This window comes from Propithecus coquereli, unplaced genomic scaffold, assembly GCF_000956105.1.
Source record: "Propithecus coquereli isolate 6110/MARCELLA unplaced genomic scaffold, Pcoq_1.0 Scaffold95, whole genome shotgun sequence".
Taxonomy (NCBI): Eukaryota; Metazoa; Chordata; class Mammalia; order Primates; family Indriidae; genus Propithecus; species Propithecus coquereli.
Window position 1 is genome coordinate 4,537,524 of NW_012155840.1, and position 26,020 is coordinate 4,563,543.

General features: G+C 35.0%; 1 protein-coding gene across 1 annotated transcript in view; it reads left to right on the forward strand.

The window, feature by feature from the left end:
• CNTLN (centlein, centrosomal protein) overlaps nt 1–26,020 on the forward strand; it is a 295,319-nt gene that overhangs the window by 165,222 nt on the left and 104,077 nt on the right. Inside the window, exons 13-14 of the mRNA XM_012665007.1 lie at nt 10,607–10,698; nt 17,594–18,129. Coding sequence (XP_012520461.1) covers nt 10,607–10,698; nt 17,594–18,129 — 628 coding nt within the window. The remainder of the gene's footprint in view (nt 1–10,606; nt 10,699–17,593; nt 18,130–26,020) is intronic.

Genomic DNA, 26,020 nt, shown 5'->3' on the forward strand with positions numbered 1-26,020 from the left:
TTAGGGGCATTTAAAATTAACATCTTTCTATTCAAGATGAAAAACCCAGCATTTTTCCAAAACATTTCTTTTTGTTTTCTCCATGTCTTGAGTTTTGTTCATTAAATTATCTTTTAAGAAATTTTATCAAGGTCTATAACTTGATATATTACAACAATAATTTCCTCAGTTTTAAAGTCTTATTTCTGTACATAATGAATTTGGCAATCATCACAGTTTTTAAAGCCGTGACTTTTCTATTTATGAGTTCTTTATTTTGATGTATTTGTTGACTAGCCAGATATAATTGAAAGTGTTTTTTCAAGAAGGAATCAAAAGCAATATTTATAAGAGGCTAGATATTTGAGAACATATTTCAACTGTCCTTATATTCACGAGATAAATTGGCTGGGTATAATTTTATTGGGTAGCACCTTTTTTTTCCCCCAGAACTTTCTAGATGTTATTCATTTTTAGATTAGGCAGTGCTATGGAAATGTGTTATGGAGAGGTGTCTGATTTCCCCTTCCTCCCCTATGTTACTCCCTGCTTTGTATATCACTTGCTTTTGTTAAGTGACACCTGAAGATATGCTTTTTAAACTTGATATTGAAAAATTTAAGTAGAATATATCTTCCTATAATTTATTCTAAATCACATTTTCCTGGAATACCTATGCATTTGTTATTTGTCAATTAAAATCTTTCCATTCCAAGGATTTTTTTATATATATTTTTGCATATTTATTCCATTTTTATATTCTATTCAATGATATCAGTTGTCTTTATGTTAGATTATTTTTTGTCTGGCCTTTATATTTATTTTCTTATAATTTTTTAATCTTTGTATTTTTCTTATGTATTCAGTTTATTTCAAGACTTTCCTTCATCAGCAATTCAATTTTTAGGCATGTATATTCTTTCTTTTGTTCTTTCTGATATTTTTATTAAATCTGCAATGAATTTTTTGGTCCGTATTTATTGCCTCAATTCTTCAACTTCCTGTTTTATTTCCTTTGGATGTTGTATTATCTCTTTTGTGAGTTTATATTTTTTTAAATTCAGGGATTTGGTAAGTTATTTTCTTCCTTCAGTTGTGTGTTTTTCGCCAAATTGGATTTTAAATCTGCATTTTGTTAAATGTATACAGTTCACTCCACCTATTAGTGTTTCCTAGTCTTTGAAGGGTCACCCAGGGTTTCAAATTGTTGTCTGACTTCAACAGAAAGTCTTAGATCTTACCAGGCCTAGTAGTTCTCTTTGTTTTTTCTTTGCTGACAACCATTTCTACTGCTTTTTATTCCTTTCTGCAGATCTGTATTTCCATCTGATATTTTCTTTCTACCTGAAGGACTTCCTTTAATTCCTTATAGTGCACATCTGCTGGTGATGAATTCTTTCAGCTTTTGAACACCTGAAAAAAAAATCTATTTCGTCTTCATTTTTGAAAGGTATTTTTCACTAAGTATAGAATTCTGCATTGACAGTTTTTTGTTTGTTTGTTTTGTTTTGTTTTTAGTAGTTTAAAAAATTTACTCTCCTGTCTTTTGGCTTGAATTGTTTCTGATGAGAATTCTGGTCTCATTCTTATCTTTGTTTGACTGTACATAATGTGTCCTTTTTATTCTCTCCTGGTGGGAGCAAGAACTACTCCTGGGCCTTTATGAGCTTTGGAGATTGTTTCCACTAATCCTTTTGGGTGGTTTGTTCCTTGAACTTGGGTAGTTTTCTCACATGCATGTGTTGATTAGTACTTAGCCAAATACTCAAGAGGACCCTCTACAGATCTTCAGAGCTCCCCTTGTCTTAGAACAGATTTCTCCTCTATGGTACTTTGTCTTGTAAATTCTAGCTTTCTTGGCCTCCCTGGACTCTGGAGTCTGTCTCCTGGAAATAGGAAAATTACGGGACTCCACTCCCCACTTCTGTTTTGTAGCTTGGAAGCTCTCTCTAGGCAGTAAGCTGGAGTAATCACAGGACTCACTTCATTTGTTTGTCCTCTTTCAGAGATGACATTGTCTTATGCCCAATATCTGGAAACTATTTTTTCATATATTTTGTTTAGTATTTAGTTCCATATGAGAGGATAAATCTAGTCCCTTTGGCTTTTATTTTTATTGAACATGTTTTCCGTGAATTAAATCTCAAATCTATATGAATAGTTACCTCTCTCCATGTACCAAGTATATATTTCTTATTTCCTGCTACCTGTTTCCTTCAGGCTATTTTTACAAGGATCTTAAAAGTTAAGCATGTCCTTCAAAAACTCATTGCCTTTTCTCTGAAATCAGTTGTACCTCCTCCCACATGAACACCTTAAGCCCCTACCACACTAAATTTCTCTTTACTAAAATTACAATTCATAGTGTAATGGGTCTTTAATATAATTCCGCCTAATCTTTGTCAAGAGCTCAGCTGAAGGAGAGAGCTGAGCTGCAAGGTGTGTGAGTAGCTGATTTAAGACTAGCCAACATGAAAGTTACAGTTGCTTTTAATCACTTACTGAAATAGTATAAGCAAGAGGTTAAAGTGGGGAAAGTGCCAACTCCCGATATTCTGTTTTCCCTCATTGGTCAAGTGGATTAGCACAGACATGGGCCATTATCTCACAGCCAGTGGAACCCAAAACAAAAGGCTCCTGCCCTTTTATGGACCTGAGGGTAGAGGGGAGGGAGGAGGGCCAGGAGAGGGAAAGTATAGAGTCAAAATGAGTCAGAATGAGGACAAATGTCTTCAAATTCACTGTCCTCTCCCCATCCCCTAAGGAGGTTTTTGCAGCGACACCTAAACAAGCCTCAGCCAAAGGGCCCCCAGTAAAAAGGCCTCCAAATAAATGCATCTAGACTAAGGATACAGATAAGTGTAGGATTTTGGTTCTCCAGTAGGACTTGAGTCCTTGATCAAGAGAACCTGGGTCCTTGACTGTAACTCCCTTCAGAGACTGCAATCTACTGACTGTGCACCAAGTCTGGTTGGGGAGGGCAGCTTTTATCCATAAGGCATGCCAGGTAAAGCCTTTGTAATTACCTATGGTCATGCCTGAATAATTACACATAGGTTTTGCCCAGGAGCTAGAATCCTTAATCTTTACAAGTGTACAAGTATGTTCATAAAACCACTGCTTATGGTGTTCTTCATTGAAAGCTGAGGGCTTGTGTCTCAATCAAACGATGCAAGAAATAAGCAAATGGGAAAACTCATTCACAAACAATAGCAAACATTTATTTATTGCATATGGGTCTGTGAGTTGGCTGAAGCAGCTTGTATTGCTGCAGGTTTTCTGGTCTAGCTCTGTTTCAAGCTACAAGTCAAGTTCACTTTTGCCGTATATGTCTGATTCTTGACCAAAAAGGAACAAATATAAACATGTAGAGCTTCTTAGTCCTAGGTTTGAAACTGGCACATTGTAACTCTCCCCACATTTCTTTGGCTAAAACAGTCACCTTATTAAATATAGCTAACAACAATTCACACTGTCAGTATTAGTTTCTGTAGCAGGTTGCGGGTACATATTGGACTTTTTAGGCTCTTACCCGTAATCTTTCTCAAAGTTTTTTATACACCTGAAAGGATTTACTAGGAATTGCATTATTCTTTTCAGAGATTATTGGCAAAAGGCATGACAGCCAAATCCTGAGGTCAGGTTTTAATGTCAACATCTTAGAATTGGCCTTAATGCTGCCAGTGTTTTAATCACTGTTCCTTTGATGTGGTGACAAATAATTTCATTTTCCAATCCTAAAAGTACTGGAATTTATGTACCTCCTATATGTCTATGGCTAGTTCCTCTATGACCTCAGATCTTTCTTATAATACCCAATCAAACACAGCCAGCAATATTAATACCTAATTCACACTATCAGCATTCTGCATCTGCACTTCCTTACTCAATGTAACAAATTTATCAGGTACATTTTTTGCCTTCCATATTATACCAGATGGCAATTTGCCAAATGTTTTGCCACTACATAACATGGGTCATCATTTTCTCAGCCTCTTGTAACATGTGTTTTGCCACCTACCACCCAGTCCCAATATCAGTGCCACATAATTTAGGTTTTTATTACAGCAGAACCCCCACTTACTGATACCAATTCCTGTATCCATCAGCTTTTGCTGCCATGTCTCAGTAGCTTCCAATAATAAACATTTCTTGCTCGTGGGTCTATAGATCAGCAGGGATAGTTGTGCTTCCAGCTGCAGGTCTGTTGGTTGGCTGGATACCTTACCTTGAGGCTGCATATTGAATTCAGGTCAGTTCCATATGTTCTAAAGTCAGGCCCAGGCCAAAGGGGCACTGATTACCTAGGCATGTTGTTTTCAAGGTGGGTGTTGTAAACTTCCAAAGGGCTATCAGAAATACACAATTTCTTAAGTTCTAGGCTCATAGCAGGCACTCTCATTTATACCCACATTCCCTTAGTCAAAGCAAATCACCTGGCTAACCTCAACATCAGTGGAGCAGGGATCTATAGTCTTTCCATGAATGTAGAGGAGAAGGAAGTAAGCATTTGCTGAGTAATAATCTACCATAGTGAGATATAAAAATATAAATAAATGAGAGAAAGTATGCTAGGGCTATTATTATATGTTGCAAGTATTTGGCTTTTTAGATGGTCTGGCTTAATCTAGGATGCAGTAAATGGATCACACATTTCAGATTGACCTTATTAAATATTACTTGAAAAGAAAACACTAGGACTTACATAATAGTTGGGCAGCACACAATTTGAGTTTAGAATTTCTGGCAAGTATCTCGTTTACTTACTATTAAGGAAAGATTGTGATAAATACATACCAAAAGGAACCTGACCAAAAAATCAGGCCTTGGGAAGTATTTTAATTTAGAGACAAGTCAGGAGAACACTTTTAGGCACATTCATGTTTTTTTTCAAATAAAGCCAAAATATGTTCAACAATAAAAATATCAAAATATCATTTATTTCTTAGAATAATTAATATTAAGTAATTCTTTTTTTTTTTTTTTTTTTTTTTTTGGAGACAGGATCTTGCTGTGACACCCAGGCTAGAGTGCAGTGGCATCATCATAACTCACTAGCAACCTCAAATGCCTGGCCTCAAACAATCCTTCTGCCTCAGCCTCCCAACTAGCTGGGACTATAAGAACATCCCACCATGCCTAACTAATTTTTCTAATTTTTTTTTTTTTGCAGACATGGGGTCTTGCTCTGGCCCAGGCTGGTTTCTAACAGTCCTGGTCTCAAGCAATCCTTCTGCCTCAGCTTCCCAAAGTGCTAGGATTACAGGTGTGTGCGCCACCGTGCCTGGCCAATATTAAGTAATTCTTTATGTCCATAATTTCATGCACAGTCATTAATCTATTGAGGATATACCCAGTACCCAAACATCTAAAGAGAATAAAAAAGAATTGTTCTAAACTCATGTAATATATATTATCAAGACAGGAAAGGTAAGACTATGGTTTTGTTTTATACTGCTTATAATTGCTATCTGATATGGCATAAGGGCATTCCTTCCAGCCCTACTCTTGGTATGTTAATTTTCAGACTTCCTGATCTCATATTGCTCCCTTATTTAGTGACTTCCTACTAATGATAGAATAAAGCCTAAATGCCATTATCCCACTGAAAACCAGCCCTTCCCTACCATTTTAGCCTTATCTTTCATATGTTTAGCGTTATTTTTCTACTTGGAATTGAAAAATCAGCATAACAAACCCCCAAATTTGCTTTACCATTTAATATCGCTGGACCATCGTGCACAGTACTCTCTTCCTTTCCTTGTAAATTCCATCTAGAAAAGACGTACTCATCTTTAACAATTGGACTGGAGTACGACCTCCCATCTGAAGTCTTTCCCTGTTCTCCTTTTTGGGTCCTCAATGTATTCTATATGCCTTGTATATATAAAATGTGTACTTTATATATATATATGTATATATACATAAATGATCTATATATAGTTTTTTAGTAGGTACTGTTGTGCTTAAGGTCATACATCCTTGTGGTTGTTACATTAAAAAAAAAGAAATATAGGAAAACTAATGAAACAAAAGATTAAAAATAGAAACTTTAAGATTAAGAAATTATTTTTTAAAGAAGCATGCCTATAGTCCCAGCTACTCAGGAGGCTGAGGCAGGAGGATCGCTTGGGCCCAGGAGGGTGAGGCTGCAGTGAGCTATATGATAATGCCACTGAACTCTAGCCTGGGCAAAAGAGTGAGACCCTGTCTCAAAACAAAAAAAAAAAGAAGCAAAAGGATTAATATTAGGAATATAGGAAAAGATTAAAATCAATTGCAACACAGGTATATTAACTAAAACAGGTAAGTTGTAACATGAAACCAAATACACAAATTAGAATGTTAAACTTCACAAAATCATTTAAATGTAAAAACAATAATTAAAGTGTAATAAAACACTTGAAAGTAGAAAATAAACAGCTAAAAATATTTTAAAGTTGTGTTTAAAGAATAGCATAACGCCTGTAATCCTAGCTCTCTGGGAGGCCAAGGCGGGCGGATTGTTTGAGCTCAGGAGTTCGAACCCAGCCTGAGCAAGAGCGAGACCTCGTCTCTACTAAAAATAGAAAGAAATTAATTGGACAACTAAAAATATATAGAAAAAATTAGCCGGGCATGGTGGCGCATGCCTGTAGTCCCAGCTACTCGGGAGGCTGAGGCAGAAGGATCGCTTGAGCCCAGGAGTTTGAGGTTGCTGTGAGATAGGATGATGCCACGGCACTCACTCTAGCCAGGGCAACAGAGTGAGACTCTGTCTCAAAAAAAAAAAAAAAAAAAGAATAGCATAAAGTAACAAGAGGGTGTTACACATGGCCTCCAAGCTAGAGGAATTAAAGATAGCATATTCTAATCTCCCTCCTTCACTCATGAGAATTAATGGGATCAAGGGCCTCTGATTAAAGACATTTTATTTTTGATACAAAGAAGCCTCTTTATTGGGTGTAGTTTGCAATGAAAAAAAAAGCTTCCTATCCTCCTATTTCATTACCTCTCTTTCTAGAAAAAGATAACTTTCATTGTCCCGGAAACCTCCTTTTCAGAATAGTTGTAGCTGGTAACAAAAATGGCCTTCTTTTCCTTCAACTTTAACTGATTGAATAGGTTTTTCCTAAGGCTCTGGCTAGGTCAAGTCAAAGGAGATGGGTTGGGTCTCAAGAAATATGAGCCATGTATAATAGTTACATCAAATGACTGAGATTCTCTCTTATCCATCAGAAATAGGATTTGTTTCTTGCTGTACCATCTCATCCATCACAAATGGGATTCCATTTTCATTGGCTTATGGTTACTTCTCAGAGGAGATGGGTTCTCATTATAGGTGGCTGATGTGATTTTATCTTGCCTAGGCAACAATGTTTAATTAACACAAAAACCAAAAATGTTTTCCTGGCAGGTTTTTTTTTTGCTGGATTATTGCCTATTTATCCTTAATTCGTTTATCTGAAACAGTACTCTAAGGCATTTTTACTCACACTTCTGATACCAATTCTGTGGGGGTTTTCCTCCACCCAACAACCAGTTCTCTGATTCTCCAGACACCAGCTGCGTATCCTACAATTCAGTTCAATGTTGACTCTAATTACTTGGAGTTAGTGCAGACCCACAGGTTAAGAACTCAGTCCTACAAGACTGTCCCTACTTCATATGCTAGTTGCAAGTCCCAGGTTTCCACCTGTATTTCTGAGCAACTAACTATAAATGGGAGGTTCCCACAACTACTTCCTCAGATTTGGTAATTTGCTAGAATATCTCAGAAAAGTGCTTTATGTACTATGACTGGTTTATTATAAAGGATACAACTCAGGAACAGCCAAGAGGAAGAGATGTGTAGGGCAATGTATAGGGGAAGGAACACAAAGCTTTCATGCTCTTTCTGGGCATGCTACCTTCCCATAACCTAGATGTGTTCACCAGTGTGAAAGTTCTCCAAACCGCATTATTTAGGATTTTTCATGGAGGTTCCATTATGTAGGCATCATTGATTAAATAATTTCCATTAGTGATTGAACCGCAGAAGTCTTGAGATGGAACTAATCTCATGGTTCATTCCTCTGGAAACCAGCCTCCATCCTGAAGCTATCTAGAAATCCACAAAGAATCAGCTTATTAATCTCTGGCATGGTTGAAGGGGACTTGTTATGAATAACAAAAGATTCTTCTATTACTCAGGGAATCCCAAAGGTTTTGGAAGCTCTGTGTCAAGGACTGGGGACAAAACCCAAATACAGTGGGCCCTCTGTATCCATGGTTTCTACATCCCTGGAGTCAACAAATTGCAGATCAAAAATATTTGAAAAAATATTTGCATCTGTAGTGACATGTACAGAATTTTCTTTCTTGTCATTATTCCCTAAACAATATAGTATAACAACTATTTATATAGCATTTAAATTGTGTTATTGTAAGTAATATGAAGATGATTTAAAGTATATAGGAGCATGTGCACAGGTTATAATGCAAATACTACATTATTCTATATTAAGGACCTGAGAATCCTTGAATTTTGGTATTCTAGGGAGATCCTGGAACCAATCTCCCACAGATACCAAAGGACAACTGCATATGTTTCTTATTGAAGCACAAGTACCTTCCAAAGTAAAACCTAATCATTATGACTCTTATTTTACTTTTCCTAAAAGTGAAATAAAAATAGCAGTATTCTTTAGGATATTGCCCGCACACAAGTTGACACCTATTTCTCTTTCCTAATCTCCCAAATTTATACAATCACAAACAGATCTTTAGGAAATTTGCAAAGGAAACATCAAATTAAGATCAGGAAAAAGATAATGATAAGAAAAAGAAAAAGAAGAAACCCCTGAGAAAGAATATAAATCATAATGAATTTTTACAGTAGTAAAAAAGTAAAGCATTTAAAACAAATATTAAAAATACATCTCCAATAAAGTGAAGCACATGCTCACACATCCATCATAAGAAAAGAATAGAAGTATGTATTGCTAACTAGATCCTCTTGATTCGTTTCCCAAATCATGAGATCTTTGAAGAGGAAGAAAATCAACAGGCAGAGAATTGAATACTTGTTTCTTTCCATGGTGTGGGCCTAGCTGCTTGAGTATTCTATATAAACCTCTGAAGGTGAGAAACAAACTTTTCAGCAGACAACTACAGGTGAACATGGTTAGTCAGTCTACCAGTGGGCTTTGTACACACCCAGGAGCAAAAAAGCAGGAAATTCATTTTTAAATCAGTCTTCAACATTTATTTTATTGGTGTTATTTAGCTATTATTATCACTCTTTGCTCTTAAGTATAGAACTATTATTTTATTTTTGAGTAAATACTTCACTCAGAACTATAGCAGATATTTAAATGACTAGAAAGGATGAATTGTATTTGCATATTATTTCTGTATTGCTGAAAGAGTGTTGTAAATGAATTCAGCACAGTGGTGTTAGGGGACTTGAAGAAGAAACTTGGGAACTGATAGATTATTATCAAGGTAAAGGTACTTATTCCCCTGGTGGCAAATTCTACCTATTTTAGCTTTTATTATCCTTAGGATGTGTTCTATTTATTTCACGAGTACAGAAGTTTTAATTGGGTATGTCATGTTTCAAAGACAAAAGAAATGCCTAATTCACTCTAACAAACTTGTTAGTCACTGTTTATACCAAGAGGATTTCTACTCTACAGAGAATAATATTGTTTTCTTTTTCCTTTGTTGATAAATCAAAGTTTTACACTGACCTACAGTAGTCAAGCATACTTTAAAGCAAAATCATCTCAGGCTAACACAGATGTGTATCCTTTTAGCTTTATGTATTCTTTTTGTTCCTTTTTTTATTCTTTAAGAAATGTTGTATCCCAAAAATAAATCAGTAAGAAAGTGGTATTTAAATTTGTCATTGTAATTTATTTATCTGATAAGAAAAGAGCAATTTATGGGTTTTAGAATAATTTAATTTTCATGATATTAACTGAAGTGTTATGAGTATTTTTTTCCTTTAAACTTGTCAAGTTGCTGGCAAATTTTTGCTTGGTTGAAAGGGTTTTGGTATTTAAATGCATAGCTAGTATAGGAATGATTTGTAGAAATAACTTTGCCCTTATACCTAGCTTGTATTTGTTATGAATTCTTAGATTTTTAGATATGTGATTTTTGTGGTTTACCCTGCCTAGTGCATGATCTTTCACTTGAAGAAAAGGTGGTGGTAGGGGGTGTAACAGTTTCAGTCCACCCTAATTCTGTTACTGTTTGCTTTGTTCAGCAATCACTGTGATCCTCCTGGCAGGGAACAAGATCCAGAGAACAAAACTAGTAGTGACTGTATAGATAAAAAGGCAATGAATTCTGCTTTTAAGGCAAAGGGGGAATACTCTACAAAGGAATGAAAATAGGAATAAAAGTGTAGTATTGTTAACCTGCAAATCTATTGTACTTTTGAAAATCTTACACTGCAGAAAAAAATGCGACACTACAAAGATTCATAGTTATGTTACTGAAAATCTTAAAAAGGGTCACCGTTTAGTTACTAGCCAAATACTTGACCAGAAAATAGCCTAGATTATTCATAATTGAAAAGCCATAGAACCTTTTTCATTAAAATGACAGGACAGTGTTTCAGCAGTACACAAGGTACCATAATATTTGTCTCTACCAGAACAACTCTTTAGATACGGTGAAGATGGCGAGGTCAAGAAGAGTACTCCAGAGAAGAATGGGAAAGAAATGTTGGAGCAGACATTGCAGAAGGTAATCTAATCTTTAAGATATTGAGCTGAGCAAGTTAAATCTGAATTTTAACATAAAGGATTATATTTTAAAACGAGGGCTCATGAGCTTAAACCTTGTATGAATCCTTAATTTAAATTCATAATTCAAAATCATTGGCTTGCCAAAATGGGGTAAAAAAAATCAATGTTAGTGAAATAAATGTGTAAACACTTGTGCTTCCATTGACATACATTAAAAATATTTTCAAAGATGAAATGGAGGGAATGAAAACAATAGAAATTATAAAAATTTGGATTATATGTGTTCGTTAGGTATAACTCAGCAGTTTAAGTTTAAAATGGGTCATAATGAGGTCTGTGCTACACTTCAACAAATACAGAGATTTATAACATTTGCACTAAAAACCAAGCATGGTTATAGCTCTACCACAGTAAAATGGTAATATGTTTATAAGTTTAATTTTAAACTACAAAATATACATGACTTATCTCATTTTAGATAAAAATTTATACCTATATGATTTAGAATAGCTTTCTGTTTTAATAAGAACATGTAAACCCTATGGTCATGATACAGCATGGCTATCATTCATAGTAAAATGCTGTTTTAAAATCCTAACATTTACCTTTACAATTTTATACTTAATATTTTGTGTGTGTGTGTGTGTGTGTATGTGTATATATAGTTACCAAGTTCAATTAAGTGAACTAGATTATATTAACATTTTGTTATTGTTATAAAGAAAATGCTCTTTAAATAGTTTATTCTTATAAGTGATTGTTATTTGGGTATATTGGATTGATTTTGTTTTTTTATAAATCTTTAATATTTAGATAAACAAATCTTTAATACTTAGATAAAGCTGGAAATGCACAAATATATAAACAAAAATATTAATGTAGCTATTTATATTTCTTACATCTGTGAACTGACTTGTTGGAAATCTAGTGATTTGCAGCAGATGATGTGATTCCTTATACTTCTAACACTTGCCATATGGTTAGGCAACAAAGGCTGTCGTCTCATTATTACTGAATGACACACATCAGGTTAGCATGGTAACACAGAGAACAAGAAATTCTCATGTTCATTTGTCTTAAGGTTAAATGAGTAATTGAAATAATCTATGCACTATCAGCTATGATGCCATACAGTTTATAATAGCTTAACACCTTTGTTTCAGAACAATATTTTTGTTTGCCAGATTTTGTATAATTTTTATTTGTGTGTGTGTATATATATATATATATGTATATGTAATACTATCCTATTATTTACTGCCTTAGGGTAGAAACCCTAAAGAAAGCCATTATTTCCTTTCAACTGCCATAAATAACTACTACCAGAGTGGATCCAGAAATGCATTTTAAGGCCTGAAAATCCAACGTGAATTATTTTCATTGGACCATATGTCAAATTAACATACAAATTTGTCACTACTTTTTATTAATATATTAACCTAATGCAATTGTATCAGTCATGATTTAATTCCTAATGGTTGAGTTTTTTTATTTTAAAAGGAAGTATATGAAACTCACTAAAACTGGATTTAAAATATAGTAATAAGATGAAAACAATATTAGTATAAAATAGAAATGAAACCTATAAGAAGATTATTTTTAAAATAATGTATTAAAATTTCATACTGTTATTGGCTGAATTGTGTCTCCCTGGAATTTATATGTTGAAGCCCTAATCTCAGTATCTCAGAATGTATTAATAACTGTATTTGGAGTTTGGGTCTTTGAAGAGGTAATTATGTTATAATGAAGTTATTAGAGTGGGCCCTAATTTAATGTGACTGATATCCTTATAAGAAAAGGTAATTAGGATACAGGCAAACACAAAGGGAAGACCGTGTGAAGATATGGAAAAAAGATTACCATTTACAAGCAAAGGAGAGCGCCCTCAGAAGAAACAAACCTTGTTGACACCTTATCTTAGACTTCTAGACTCCAGAACAATGGGAAAATAAATTTCTGTTGTTTAAGCCACTCACTCTGTGGTACTTTCTTATGGCAGCCTGAACAAACTAATATACACACTCCACAATGTTAAGTGGGTACTTTCTTATGGCAGCCCGAACAAACTAATATACACACTCCACAATGTTAAGTGTTTATTTCGAGTTTGAAAGAACCATCTCTTAATTATTTTAAATAAATATTCAGTACTGAAAGAAAGTATGGGCTTGAGCTGATTTGTAACAGACAAACAAAATGCCTTTAACAGTTCCCCAGACTTTCAGTCTCAAATACATATTGAAATTTAGCTTTCTATTTTTGGAGGCTTAAAATCAGTTTAGCAATTTTTGAGAATATACCTTGAATAACACTTTAATTGGTTCTATGGACTTTCCATTTTCAAAGTCTTTAAAAGTATTGTCTGTTTTGTTGTTTGTCTTCCATTTTAAACTTAAATACAAATAATTTTGACCAGTTCCCATGATTAAACATAGCATCACATTAGGTAGTTAATAGACTTTAAAACCACAGACATTTTCAGTTGGTATCTGTAGGGGCAAAAAGATGTGATGCCATTCCTTACCCATCATAAGGATCATGGTCGACAGTCCTATGACAAAAGGCAGGTTAACAAGAGAAAAACATAACAAATTTATTTAATCAAAGTTTTAGGTGACATGGGAAGCTTCAGAAATAAAGATCCAAAGAACCAAGAAAAACTATATATATACTTAAGTTCAATGAAGAATGGATAGCAGTATAGAAATGTGTTTGGACATAAGAATATGATCTAATTACCAGGCCTGTCTGCTCAGATTCTCCTTGGACTCCCTGTGTAACATTCCTTCACCCCAGATATGAGGGAGGACCCCTCTGGAATTAGGGTCCTCAAGGGAGAAAGGAAAAGGAAAAGAGTGACCTTTCTAGGTCTTATGGTTTGCTTTGGGGAGAGGAGTTCTAGTTTCTATGACCTACCTTGGGGAAGAGGAATTCTGCTTTCTGTGACTCACTTCAAGGAAGAAAAAGGGATGCAAGACAGGACAGGAGAAGATCAGAGAGACCTTGCTTCTGAGGCCCTTCCAATGTCCTTCAGTTCAAAGTACTCAGCATGCCAAGGTGCCATACTTTGGAGTGCTTTCTGATCCCCAACATAGGTAAAATTTTTGTGAGTTGTCTCCAAACTGAAGTGGATTTTAGTCAAAAGAAAAAAATAATGCTAATTTTCAGAATTGAAATCTCAAATTTAAGATGTTTGTTACATTTGTTTATAAAATATTTTAATTAAATGTATAAAGCTGATTTAATGGCTAATTCAGAATACTTTGCATGAGTAATTATATCTTAGCTCAAGTAATTTTATTAGGTAGATGTTAACATTAATAATGATAGAAATAATAATAATGATAATAAATTGTTTAGGACTTACCATCTGTAAGGAATTGTGGTTTATGATCACTTTTAATACTCACAACAAACTTGCAAGGTAGGTGTTACTACTCCCATTTCACAGATGAGGAAACTAAAGGTAAAATAGGTTAAATATTTTGCCAGCTAAAGCAATCAGAGCTGGAAGTGAGATATAGACCTGACTCAAAATTCTATTTCCCCTAAACCACACTGCCTCTTATTAATGTTTTTTATACTACCACTGTCAAAGTCAATTAAAAAAGGTATAATTGCTTACTTGCACAAAATATATTTTTTAAAAATAGAGTATATTCTACTCACTCCACCCTGGAATCTAACAAGTTAAAATATTTATATATATATATATATATTTTATTATAAAAAGTATACTGTTGTTTGGGGAAGTGATTAAAGATCCACCAAGGGAAACTGAAGAGTGTATAAAGAGGTCATATTCTTTGTCTGTAGTATAGTTTACTAAATGGAGGATACAATTTGGAGGTAGTGTGATTTGGAAGAAGTAAAAAGGATTCATCCAGAGTTTGTGTATTATTGAATCCTGTACTTTTTTTTCACATTAACCAGCTCTCCAGTAAAGTATTTGCATTGAGAAGGAACAATAGAATCTCTTTCACAGAAATACACAGAGGTCTTCAATAGTCTGGTTCAAAATTGTTCAGATAACTTTACGCCAGGTCAAGATAGATCCTATAAAGACGTAGGTTCAGTAGTAGGTAAGTATATTATACTGTGGAATAGAAGTGATTAAAATTAGGTGAGATTCTTCATATTGTGCTGGGAAATATCCATGCCCCAGGATAGGATAGCCAATCAATAAATGACTGTTGATTTAAATGAAGGGAGTTGAACTCATAGGGAGTATAGAAGGATAGGTAAATCAGACATGACTGAAACTCAGGTTTAGGAAACAACTTGTCTCTTCACCATCATAAGTAATGTTCAGGAAACTGGAAAGTGTTAAGAATATGTATAAGATTTATCCTGTGTAATTCTGGAATATTATTATTTCAAATCATTGGTTATTGTTTTAGCCTTTTCAGGCTGCTATGACAAAATACTAATAAACTGAGTAGCTTATAAACAACAGAAATTTATTTCTCACAGTTCTGGAGGCTGGGAAGTCCAAGATCAAGGTTCTCACAGATTTGATATCTGGTGAGGTCCTCCTTTCTGGATCATAGATGGTAACTTCTAGCAGGTCCTCATGGTAGAAGGAACTCGCTAGCTCTCTGAGGTCTCTTTTATAAAGGCACTAATCCCATTCAAGAAGGAGGAGCCCTCATGACCTAATCATTTCCCAAAGACCCCACCTCATAATACTATCATATTGGTGATTAGGTTTCAACATATAAATTTTGCTGGGACACAAGCATTCATACCATTGCAGTTGTCAATACATCAGAAATGTTTCTCCTTTGAAGAATTTGTTGTTGTTATTCTTTTGAGACAAGGTTTTGTTCTGTCACCCCAGCTAGAGTGCAGTGGCATCATCATAGCTCACTGCAACCTCAAACTCCTGGGCTCAAATGGTCCTCCTGCCTCAGCCTTCCAAGTAGTGGGGACTACAGGTGTGCGCCACCACACCTGGCTAATTTTTCTAATTTTTGTAGAGATGGGCTCTCGGACTTGCCCAGGCTGATCTTGAACTCCTGACCTCAAACCATCCTCCCACCTCAGCCTCCCAGAGTGTTAAAATTACAGGCATGAGCCACCCACCGCACCCAGCCTTAGAATTTGTTTTAAAAGTAAATATGAAGCCATATATTTTTCAATCATTTAGATTTCTTGCTTGTCTCCATTTTTTTTTCTTGACTCTAATTCCTTAGTGATGTAACTCCTAGCCAGAGTAGTCAAACAAGAAAAGCGAATCAAGGACATCCAAATGGGGGCAGAAGAGGTTGAACTATCATTCTTTGCTGACGATATGATCTTACATCTAGAAAACCCCAAAGATTCTGCTATGAGACTACTGGAATTGATAAACAAATTCAGCACAGTCTCAGGTTACAGAATCAATATACAGAAATCAGTAGCATTCCTATACACCAACAACAGTCAAACTGAGAACCAAATCAAAGACTCAATACCCTTCACAATAGCAACAAAGAAAATAAAATACCTAGAAATATATTTAACTAAGGAGGTAAAAGACCTCTACAGGGAGAACTACAAAACACTGAGGAAGAAAATAGCAGAGGACGTAAAGACGTGGAAAACCATACCATGCTCATGGGTTGGCAGAATCAACATTGTTAAAATGTCTATACTACCCAAAGTGATCTACAGATTCAATGCAATCGTATTAAAATACCAATATAAGTTTTTGCAGATTTAGAAAAAATAATTCTATGCTTCGTATGGAACCAGAAAAGACCCTGTATAGCAAAAGCAATCTTAAGCCAAAAGAACAAATTGGGAGGCATCAATTTACGAGACTCCTTTTTCATTTTCTATATAAGTCTGGGTAACTTTTCTTTCTCAGATGGCTTGTCGAGCAGTGGGAGACGCACAAAATCCTGAATTTGAACACAGTTCAGTCCAGGAAAGGTTTACCTCTTTGTGAAATTTAAATTTTCAAAATCTCTCTTTCCTATTCTGGAAAGGTATTTATTGGTTCTGCTTTTATCATGTTTTTAAGATGATTAGAAGAGATCATGTTTATGAAACTACTTGTAAAAAGTGAAATGTACTTTACAAGCAATAGGGCTTGTCATTTATTTTTGTACTCAAGAATTAGAATTAATTGTTCTTTCCTTTATGTTTAGACTTATGGCACTTAGATTATATCCTTTATTAGGTTTATATATGCAAATGTCTATCTTTTCAAATAGATTTTGATATTCCTTAAGGTCAGGAAGTACATATTACTATTGCTATGTCCTAGCACAAGAACATTGTTTATTGAAGTAAATGGAAACAATTAAATTTATATACAATCTTGAAATCATTGTAATTTAAAATTTTTAGACTGTATTTTTTGGTAAAATGTTCCTTCATTGTGTTAACTAAGGACCACATGAGTACTAAAATTATATTTTTCTAATTTAGAAAAAAGCAGCCTCAGTACATTATTTTGTATTTAGTCATTACTTTTTCATATGATTGTTAAATATTGAAGAAAAATGTTATTTATTAATATAGTTTGTATATATAACTACTTTCAGACTTTTTATGTAAATTGTTTTTCTCTGAAATATTTTTTTCACAGTGAATAGAATATATAGCCAAAACATTTATGATCTCAGAAAACTCTGCAGTTTATTAACATACTTAGTTCTGTGTCACTTTGTGTAGAATTTTAACTTCTTTTACCATCTGTTCTTTATTCAACAGATGTATTATTGCATTTTTGAATGTATTCATCTATCCCACCTTAGAATTATTTAGAAATTAAGTACTTTAGATTTATTTTGTCCTTGTGTTAAGTGTAATTTTTCTTTCATAAGTTAGAAATGATAATAAAAATATAGTAGCTTATGGTGCTGGATTTTTAAAAGAGTGAATTAAATTTTTCTGTTTAGGTCATAGAGTTGGAAAATCGGCTAAAATCTTTTGAGAGAAAGTCGAGAAGATTAAAAGAAGGGAATAAAAGGTTAATGAAAGAAAATCATTTCTTGAAATCCCTCTTAAAACAGCAGCAAGAAGAGGCAGAGACCAGAGAAAAAGAGCTAGAACAGCTACTAAAGGGAAGTAAAGATGTAGAAAAAGATAAAACTGAACTTCAAGTAAAAATCACTGAGCTGGAGAGAGAAGTCACTTCCTTAAGGAGACAAGTGGCAGAAGCTAATGCACTGAGAAATGAAAATGAAGAGCTGATGAACCCAATGGAGAAATTACACCACTCAGCAGACAAAGCTAAATCTGAGATGGCCACCACAGAAGTGAGATGTGGACAATACGATTGTAAGACAACCACTACCAAGGTTAAATTTAAAGCCGCTAAGAAAAAGTGCTCTGTGGGTCGTCACCACACTGTTCTCAATCACTCCATCAAGGTTATGAGCCATGTAGTTGAGAACCTCAGCAAGGACGGTTGGGAGGATGTGAGTGAAAGCAGGTAAGGCTCTCATTAACTTAGCTCTGTGGTGGGGACACTGTGCATATGTAAAGCACTGGCAAATGGAGATTGAATTTCAACTACTGTTGATTTGGTATTCAGAAAAAATACTGTCAGATCCTTTGAAATATCTTGGGAGGTCTTGTTCTGAGCTTATTGACTGAAATTTGCATGCAAAATTAGCCACAACTGCATGAGTATTTGAATAGATGCCAGGAAACCCAAAAGAAGGCAATGCTTGATTTCTTCCAGTGATGCTATTTTCATGCAGTCATGAGGCTTGAAATTGACAGTTTGGCAGGTTGATTTAATTTGCTGGCCCTTTGCATATTCACTACTGACAGCTAAGGATTCCCAGGCAAGCCTACTAAGTCGGTTTAGTTATCTTGTGACATGCCAACCTGGGAGGAGAAACATTTTTCCCCCTTAATTTAGTTAGATAAATTTTGAATGACCCATTTCAGCTTGTTACCAGATGTCTACAAGCTGTTTAACATCCTTTAAATTAAGAACCATCTTCACTAATTATTTCATGTATGTATTATGCAAAGTCATTGTACTAACTTTAATTGAATGGTGGTTAAAAATTAGTTCTTTAAAGTTATAGCTCTACAGATTCCTAGTCTGAAGATATATACCCTAGTGAATAGCAACAGGAGAATACTCAAAATCTATAATATTTCTTTCTCTTACCCCTGGCTATACATTCATATATGCATTTGAAGCACATCAATAAAGCCACAAAGGCAAATGAATGATAGAACACCTCTTTTTATATCTAGACAATAGGGAAGTTCAGTGTTGCCAGAGTTGCTAACAAATTATGCAATTTGCCATAATTTTAAAAATTCTACCTTGTTTTGTGACATATTTCCTCTTATTTTTCCAGTTTTTTGTTTTGGTTTGGTTTGGTTTTGTAAGCCCTAATAGTGGTTCTGTTTTAGATTTGCGATGCCTCTGGATAGTTTTCTTAATCACAGACATAAAACTGAAAATTATTTTAAAACATGGTTTCCAAATTTGTTTGCATATTAGAATCACCTGGAGGTCTTATAAAAATTCAAAGCTCAGGCCACACCCTAAACCAATTAAATTGTAACTTTTGAGCTGGGATACAGGCTTCAGTATTTTTTGAAGCTTCCCAGCTGGATCCATTGTGCACACAACTTTGAGAAGCACTGTGTTATGTTACCATCAGGTCAAGCCTCTTGCTTTCAGGCAGTTAAAGAAACTTAAAAAACAAATTTGTGAAGGTAAGGCAGAAGGACCAAATCTGCATTTCCATTTCCACCTTACCCAGCTTCTTTTTCCCTGCTCTCAAAAGCAATTAGAGATGAAATCCTCCTTAACTTAAAACCCATTAAGCATTTATCTATATCTTCAAGGAAATTCTAGTTTTAGCTACTAATTATATCTCAGGCATTTGGTACTACCATACTATTCATAATATAGTGGTGCAGTTTACTTATGTGTGAATACATATGTAGGAAAAAATATGTGAAAGTTTGGTAATACACTCAGTTTTCATTTCATTGTATTAGTGCGTGTGCACAAGATCACATATTTTGTGAGGTGTATCATACAATGTCTCTTAAAATAGAGGGTTGTCATTTAAGTTATTTAGCAGCGAAACTTGATTTTACTCTGTGATAAGTGTTGAATTTCCTGCTTGACAGAACACTCTCAGGAATCACTCAACTGCAATAAATTCTGAAACAATTAGGAATCCTGCAGTGAAATTTCAGGGACTTCAGAAGATTCTATTTCTTTTTAGCTTTTCATAGTCTGAAATATAAGAAAGTTACTTGGATACTAAGAAAAATAGAACTTAGTATATACATAATTTGGTATATCTGATACTAAATTGTATAATTATGACTCTATTAATATTTATTTACCATAGTTGAATAGTATTTACAAAAGTATGCCCATTCAGTGATAGGTGGTAATCAGGAGGAGCGGTTTATACCATTGAGAAGAAAAACAGAATTTCGGTATTTCTAGCAAATTAAAGAAAGAAAAGTGAAATTTGTAAGGAAAAGCAGAGGAATAAGAATTTATTAAGTAGATTATGCCATCCCAAAATATGCCAGTCTGACATAAGGATTATTTTGAGTTGAAGTCAATTGAGAAAAAGTATTAATAGATAAGGAAAACTCTCTACCCTCCCCCTAAAAACAGGACATAAAGTTATAAAGGTTTTCCTTTTCCTCTCTCCACCAAGAAGGGACAAAAGTTAATCACAGGAGACAACTTTAGATCCTAATCAGCCTGGAGATGGCACAGAAATCTCCATAACAAACTTCACTCTGTAGCTTTTTTAGTTTCCTACATATTTGCCTTCCCACAATTTGCTGCCCCTTGCGATTCAGTGTCTTTTTCCTTTGTCTTGTCACTTATTTAAAAATTTTTTGTTCTTTATTGAAAATGCCATATAAACTGGAGTTCTAAGCCCCCTCTATAAGTTACTCACTTCCTGATCATCCCATGTGTTATATCTGTGATACACATGTTAATAAAATTTTTTGTTTTTCTCTTGTTAATCTGTCTTTTGTTACATTCCAGCTGAGAATTTAGAAAGGCAGAGGGAAAATCAGTTTTTTCCATGCCTGCTATTAGAGTTTCTACTTCCATTTTCTCTTATCATAAGATTTTTTCTTTAATTGCCTGGTCACATTTCCCTAAGATATTATAAACATTCGTGATTCTCTGTCTTTATCCTACCTGACTTGATGTTTCTCCCTACCAGTGCATTTTATTCTCGTTCAAAATTATTTTAAAAGACTCTAATGATCTTGGATCTTCCCTTTTATTTTTGCTTCAGGAATATCATGCCACTGTGAATCTTTCAACATTTTCAACCTTAGCCCCTTTCCATCTTTCTTCCATTTTCACTTATAAAGCAGTATGTTCACTCACATTACCACCTTTAGTAAACAGATGATTCCAACTGATGGGATTCAGGACATGCTACCGCAAAATATATTTGAAGGAATTTGAGAAATGGCAGGTTCTGAAAGGACTCTCTGACCTTCTCCCCTCCCAGTTATAGGACCCTCATGTGAGTGGCGCCCTCCCTCTACCAGACGAAAAGAGCCTCTTTTTATCTCCAAAGACAGGAATACCAAGAGGAATCTGAATGAGCAGGCCTTGCTAAGTGTCCCCCAGTTTACTATACCTACCTCATACTCTTTTGTCCTTATCACATTTTTCCATGACTTTCCACTTTTCATCAAACCTAGTATAAGAACACTCAGGCTTAACCATTTCTTAGGGTGTTCATTTCCTTATGGAGGCTCCCTTGTCATGTAAAACTTAAATAAATTTGTATACTTTTCTGTTGTTAATCTGTCTTTTGTTACAGAGCCCCAGCCAAGAACATAGATGAGTAAAGGAAAAGCTTTTAATCCTCCGCAACATAACTCTACCATTATTTAGAGTACATTTTAGGATTAGGAACATGGAATCTGTGGCCAGTCTGCCTTTGTTCCAATCCTGACTGTAATATCCTGTAGCTATGTGACCAGACGCATGTTATTTGACCTGGTCTCTGCCTCAATTTCTTCATCCATAAAATAGGCATAATGATAACCATATTCATGGATACCTTGTGAGAAATAAATAGGATAATACATTAAAATAGTACTTGAAACATGTTGAGTACTGTATAAGTGCTTGCTATTATTATCACAATGAATTGTTTTTGGTAATCTGCAGCTCCCCCCATCCCACGCCCAGGATATTCGTCTGCGTGTGTGAAGTGTGTATTTATTTATTTATTTATTTATTTATTCGTTCCCAGTTATGGTCAAGAATGCTAAAAATTCTTCAATGAAATGAGATAGTCTTGCATACAGAATATTTATTTTCCACAAATTACCAGTACAGGTCTTTTTTAGGCCTGCATTTTGTTGTTGTTTATAGAGTCTACAAATGGGTATTCAGTGAACATCTCTTAGTAAATTTGTTTCAGCTACAATAATTTGTTTCTCAAGCTGATTTTAATTCTACCCAGATTTCTTCAGTGGAGTTAATGGAACCGTTAGTTTTATGATTGCAGAGATTTTTAATCTTGGGAAATTTTATACTGTTATTTTTTTAATGACCTATTCATTCCTTTGACCCTCATTCAAGTCCTGATTCTGCTGTGTTCTCTGTGAAATTTATCAAAATAGATGTGTCTGTACTTTCTCACAATAATAATCCTGCTTTGGGTTGCTAGCACTTCATTCCTAGATAACTCTAGATCTGAATTCCGTAGAACTTTGCCCATATTTAATTCCTTGACACAGTAGCTTAGGATAAAGTAGTAGGGATCCTTTCATGTTGTTTAGTTTTTGATGGAAGACCAAACTATATACATAGCAGACTGTGAAGAATAAATAAATAAATTCATTTATTTAATCATTTAACAATATTTATTGACTATCTGACTACCTAATGCAGTACAGTACATAAAAGTAAAGTCCATATACATTAGAGATTTAATGAAAGAGTGAAAGTTACAAAAGTATTATAAGAACTTACAAGATTACTTGTTTATAACCTTAGAACATCTCTAGAAAGCATACTTAAACAAGACATGAGAACATAGAGCCAGATATGAAAAAAATTAATAAAATTTTAAACATCTGTATGATAAAAGACAATATAAAAACAGTTAAAAGTCAAATGACTAACTGGGAGAAGGTATTTACAACATATAAATAAAATGAAGGATAAATATCTAGAATATTTAAAGATCTACAAACTGTTATATAAAAAGACAAGTCAACAGAAAATGGACAATGGTATGGACAGGAAATATTAATGGCTTGGGCAGATGATTCAGTGAACAAAATATTCTGAATATGTCTGTAGCTGACAGAGATGATATGTGGAGTCTCTGACAAGCACGACAAGAACCATATAGACACCTAAGGCCATGCCCTGTTAGCAACTATTTTCCATTTTAAAAGCTGGTTCTGGACATGCATGGTGTCTCATCTCTCTAATCCCAGCACTTTGGGATGCCAAAGCAGGAGGATCACTTGAGCCCAGGAATTCAAGATCAGCCTGGACAGCACAGTGAGACCCTGTCTCTACAAAAAAAAAAAATTGTCGGGCATGATGGCATGCACCCCAGCTGCTGGGAAGGCTGAACCAGGAGGATTGCATGATCCTCAGAGTTGGAGGTTGCAGTAAGCTATGATTGCACCACTGCATTCCATGCTTGGTGACACAGTGAGACCCTGTCTCCAAAACAAAACAAAACAGCTGGTACTATTGGGAAGGGGCTGCAGCAATGGCAGATTTTCTGCCTCTACAAATCTCCCATCAAAATAAAACCAATAGGAGAGCATAACCAAAAACTCAAGGAAAGGATAGTGTCTACAGTAGAACTAGGTGACAAACCCAAAATATGAGCAGGTGAGGACAAATACCAACAGCTATAAGACCTGCCTGGTATCCGGAGAGGGAAAATTGGTGTTCGATGTCCTGAGAACAGAAAAATATAAAGTCTCTGAACAGACGTTGACTGGAAAACACAGCAAGACAGTCTAAGAATGACAGCTGAAACTAGGAGGGGATTCTGTAGGATCTAGTTTGCAAGTGAATGTCAGGGAATAATTATAATGTCTAGCATGCTAAGACAGCATATCTCCTGTTAACTACCTATACCAAAAAACCAAAACTTCCATACTGATCCAAGCTCCACACTGAGGAGATGCCACTATGAAAAGAAACTAAATTGAGTATTATAGGGACAGTAACCTCGTGCAGTGGTTAATTTCTGTGTCAACTTGGAGGGTATTTTGGGTGAAAGTAACATTTAAATCAGTGAGCTTTGGGTAAAACATTTTCCTTCAGAATGGAGATGGGCCTTATCTAATCAGTTGAAGGCCTGTGTAGGACAAAAAGAGTGGCTTCTTCAAGCAAGAAAGAATTCTCTAGCAAACTGCCTTCAGATTTCATCTGCACCATCAGCTCTCCTGGGTCTCCAGCCTATCAGCCTCTAGACTAGAACTAGAACATTGGCTTTCCTGGTTCTCTGCTTGTGGACATTCAGACTGAAACTGCACTGTCAGCTCTCCTGGGTCTCCAGCCTACTGGCCCATACTGCAGATTTTGGATTTCCTAGCCTCCATGATGACACGAGCCAATTCCTTAAAAAAAATTAAAATAAAATAAAATAAGGCATACACACACACACACACACACACACACACACACACACATACATGCTATTGGTTCTGTTCTTCTGGAAAACCCTGACTAATACACCTCCCCACTTCCTACTTCACCCCCAGCACCACCCCCAAAAAAGTAATAAAGGTTGAAATAAATGTTGGGGGAGTGTATCAAAGGAGGAGGCTTTCAGTACATCATAAACTTGGAAAAATGGGATGATTGGTGACAGGGAGGTCTGTGGGGAGGTAGGTGGATAGACCTTTTGGAAGAGACACAAAACAAACCTATCCTGTGGATATTGCCTATTTCATAGCTATCTCAGGACTTGTTTAATGAGCCCATGAACAAAGTGGCTATGGAAGCAGGGATAGAATCTATGAATGTGCTCAACAAAATTGACTTCCCTTCACCAAAACTATCTGGCTACTGGCATCATTGAATATTCAACTTGCTGACCAAAGAGGCCAATTCCAAATCCCCAACATAGCACCATTTTCCAAAGGACCAGCCAGCCGCTTTAGTGACAGATTGATTACATTGGGCCTCTTCCATCAGTGAGGAGGCATCGACTCATTTTCATGAGGCTAAATTAAGTTTTGTGGGTATGGATTTGTCTATTGTACTTCTACAAATACCACTGTCTTAGAGTTTTAAAATGACACATGTATTCCTATGATATCCCCAAAACATCCTGCAGTCTGAAAGACACATTTTTAAAATTCGCATAAATTTGTGGAGTATAAGTGCAGCTTTGTTACATGTACAGATTGTGTAGTAGTCAATCAGGGCTTTTAGGGCTTCCATCACCCAAATAACGTACATTGTATCTATTAAGTAATTACTCATCATCCATACTCCTGCCACCCACTCACCTTCCAAGTCTCCGTTGTTTATTATTCCACTGTCTGCATCCAGATGTGAGAACATGCTATTTTTGTCTTTCTGTTTCTGGCCTGTTTCACTTAAGATAATGACCTTCCAGTTCCATCCATATTGCTGCAAAAGGCATGATTTCATTTTTTATGGCTGAATAGTATTCCATTATGTATTTATAACACATTTTCTTTATTCGGTAATTCAATCAACTTAGGTTGATTCCATATCTATTGTGAATAGTGCTGCAATAAACATATGAGTGCAGTTATTTTTTGATATATCGATTTCTTTCCCTTTGGGTAGTTACCCAGGAGATTGGGTAGATTGCTGGATGGAATGGTAATTCTATTTTAGTTCTTTGAGAAATATTCATACTGTTTTCCATAGAGGTTGTACCACTTTGCATTTTTTTTGTCTTTTTAATGATAGCCATTCTGACTGGGTTAAGATGATATCTCATTGTGGTTTTAATCTGCATTTCTCTGATGATTAGTGATATGGAGCATTTTTTCATATACTTGTTCATTTGCATGTCTTCTTTTGAAAAATGTCTGTTCACATTCTTTGCTTACTTTTTAATGTGATAATTATTTTTTTGTTGAGTTGTTTGAGTGCCTTATATATTCTGAGTATTAGTTCCCTGTGAGATGCATCATTTGCAAATATTTTCTCCTATTTTACAGGTTGTCTATTAATGCTGCTGATTATTTCTTTTGCTGTGCAGAAGAAGCTTTTTAGTTTAATTAAGTCCCATTTGTCTATTTTCGTTTTAGTTGTGCTTTTGAAGTCTTAGTCATAAATTCTTTGATTAGACAAATGTCCAGAAGAATTTTCTGTAGGTTTT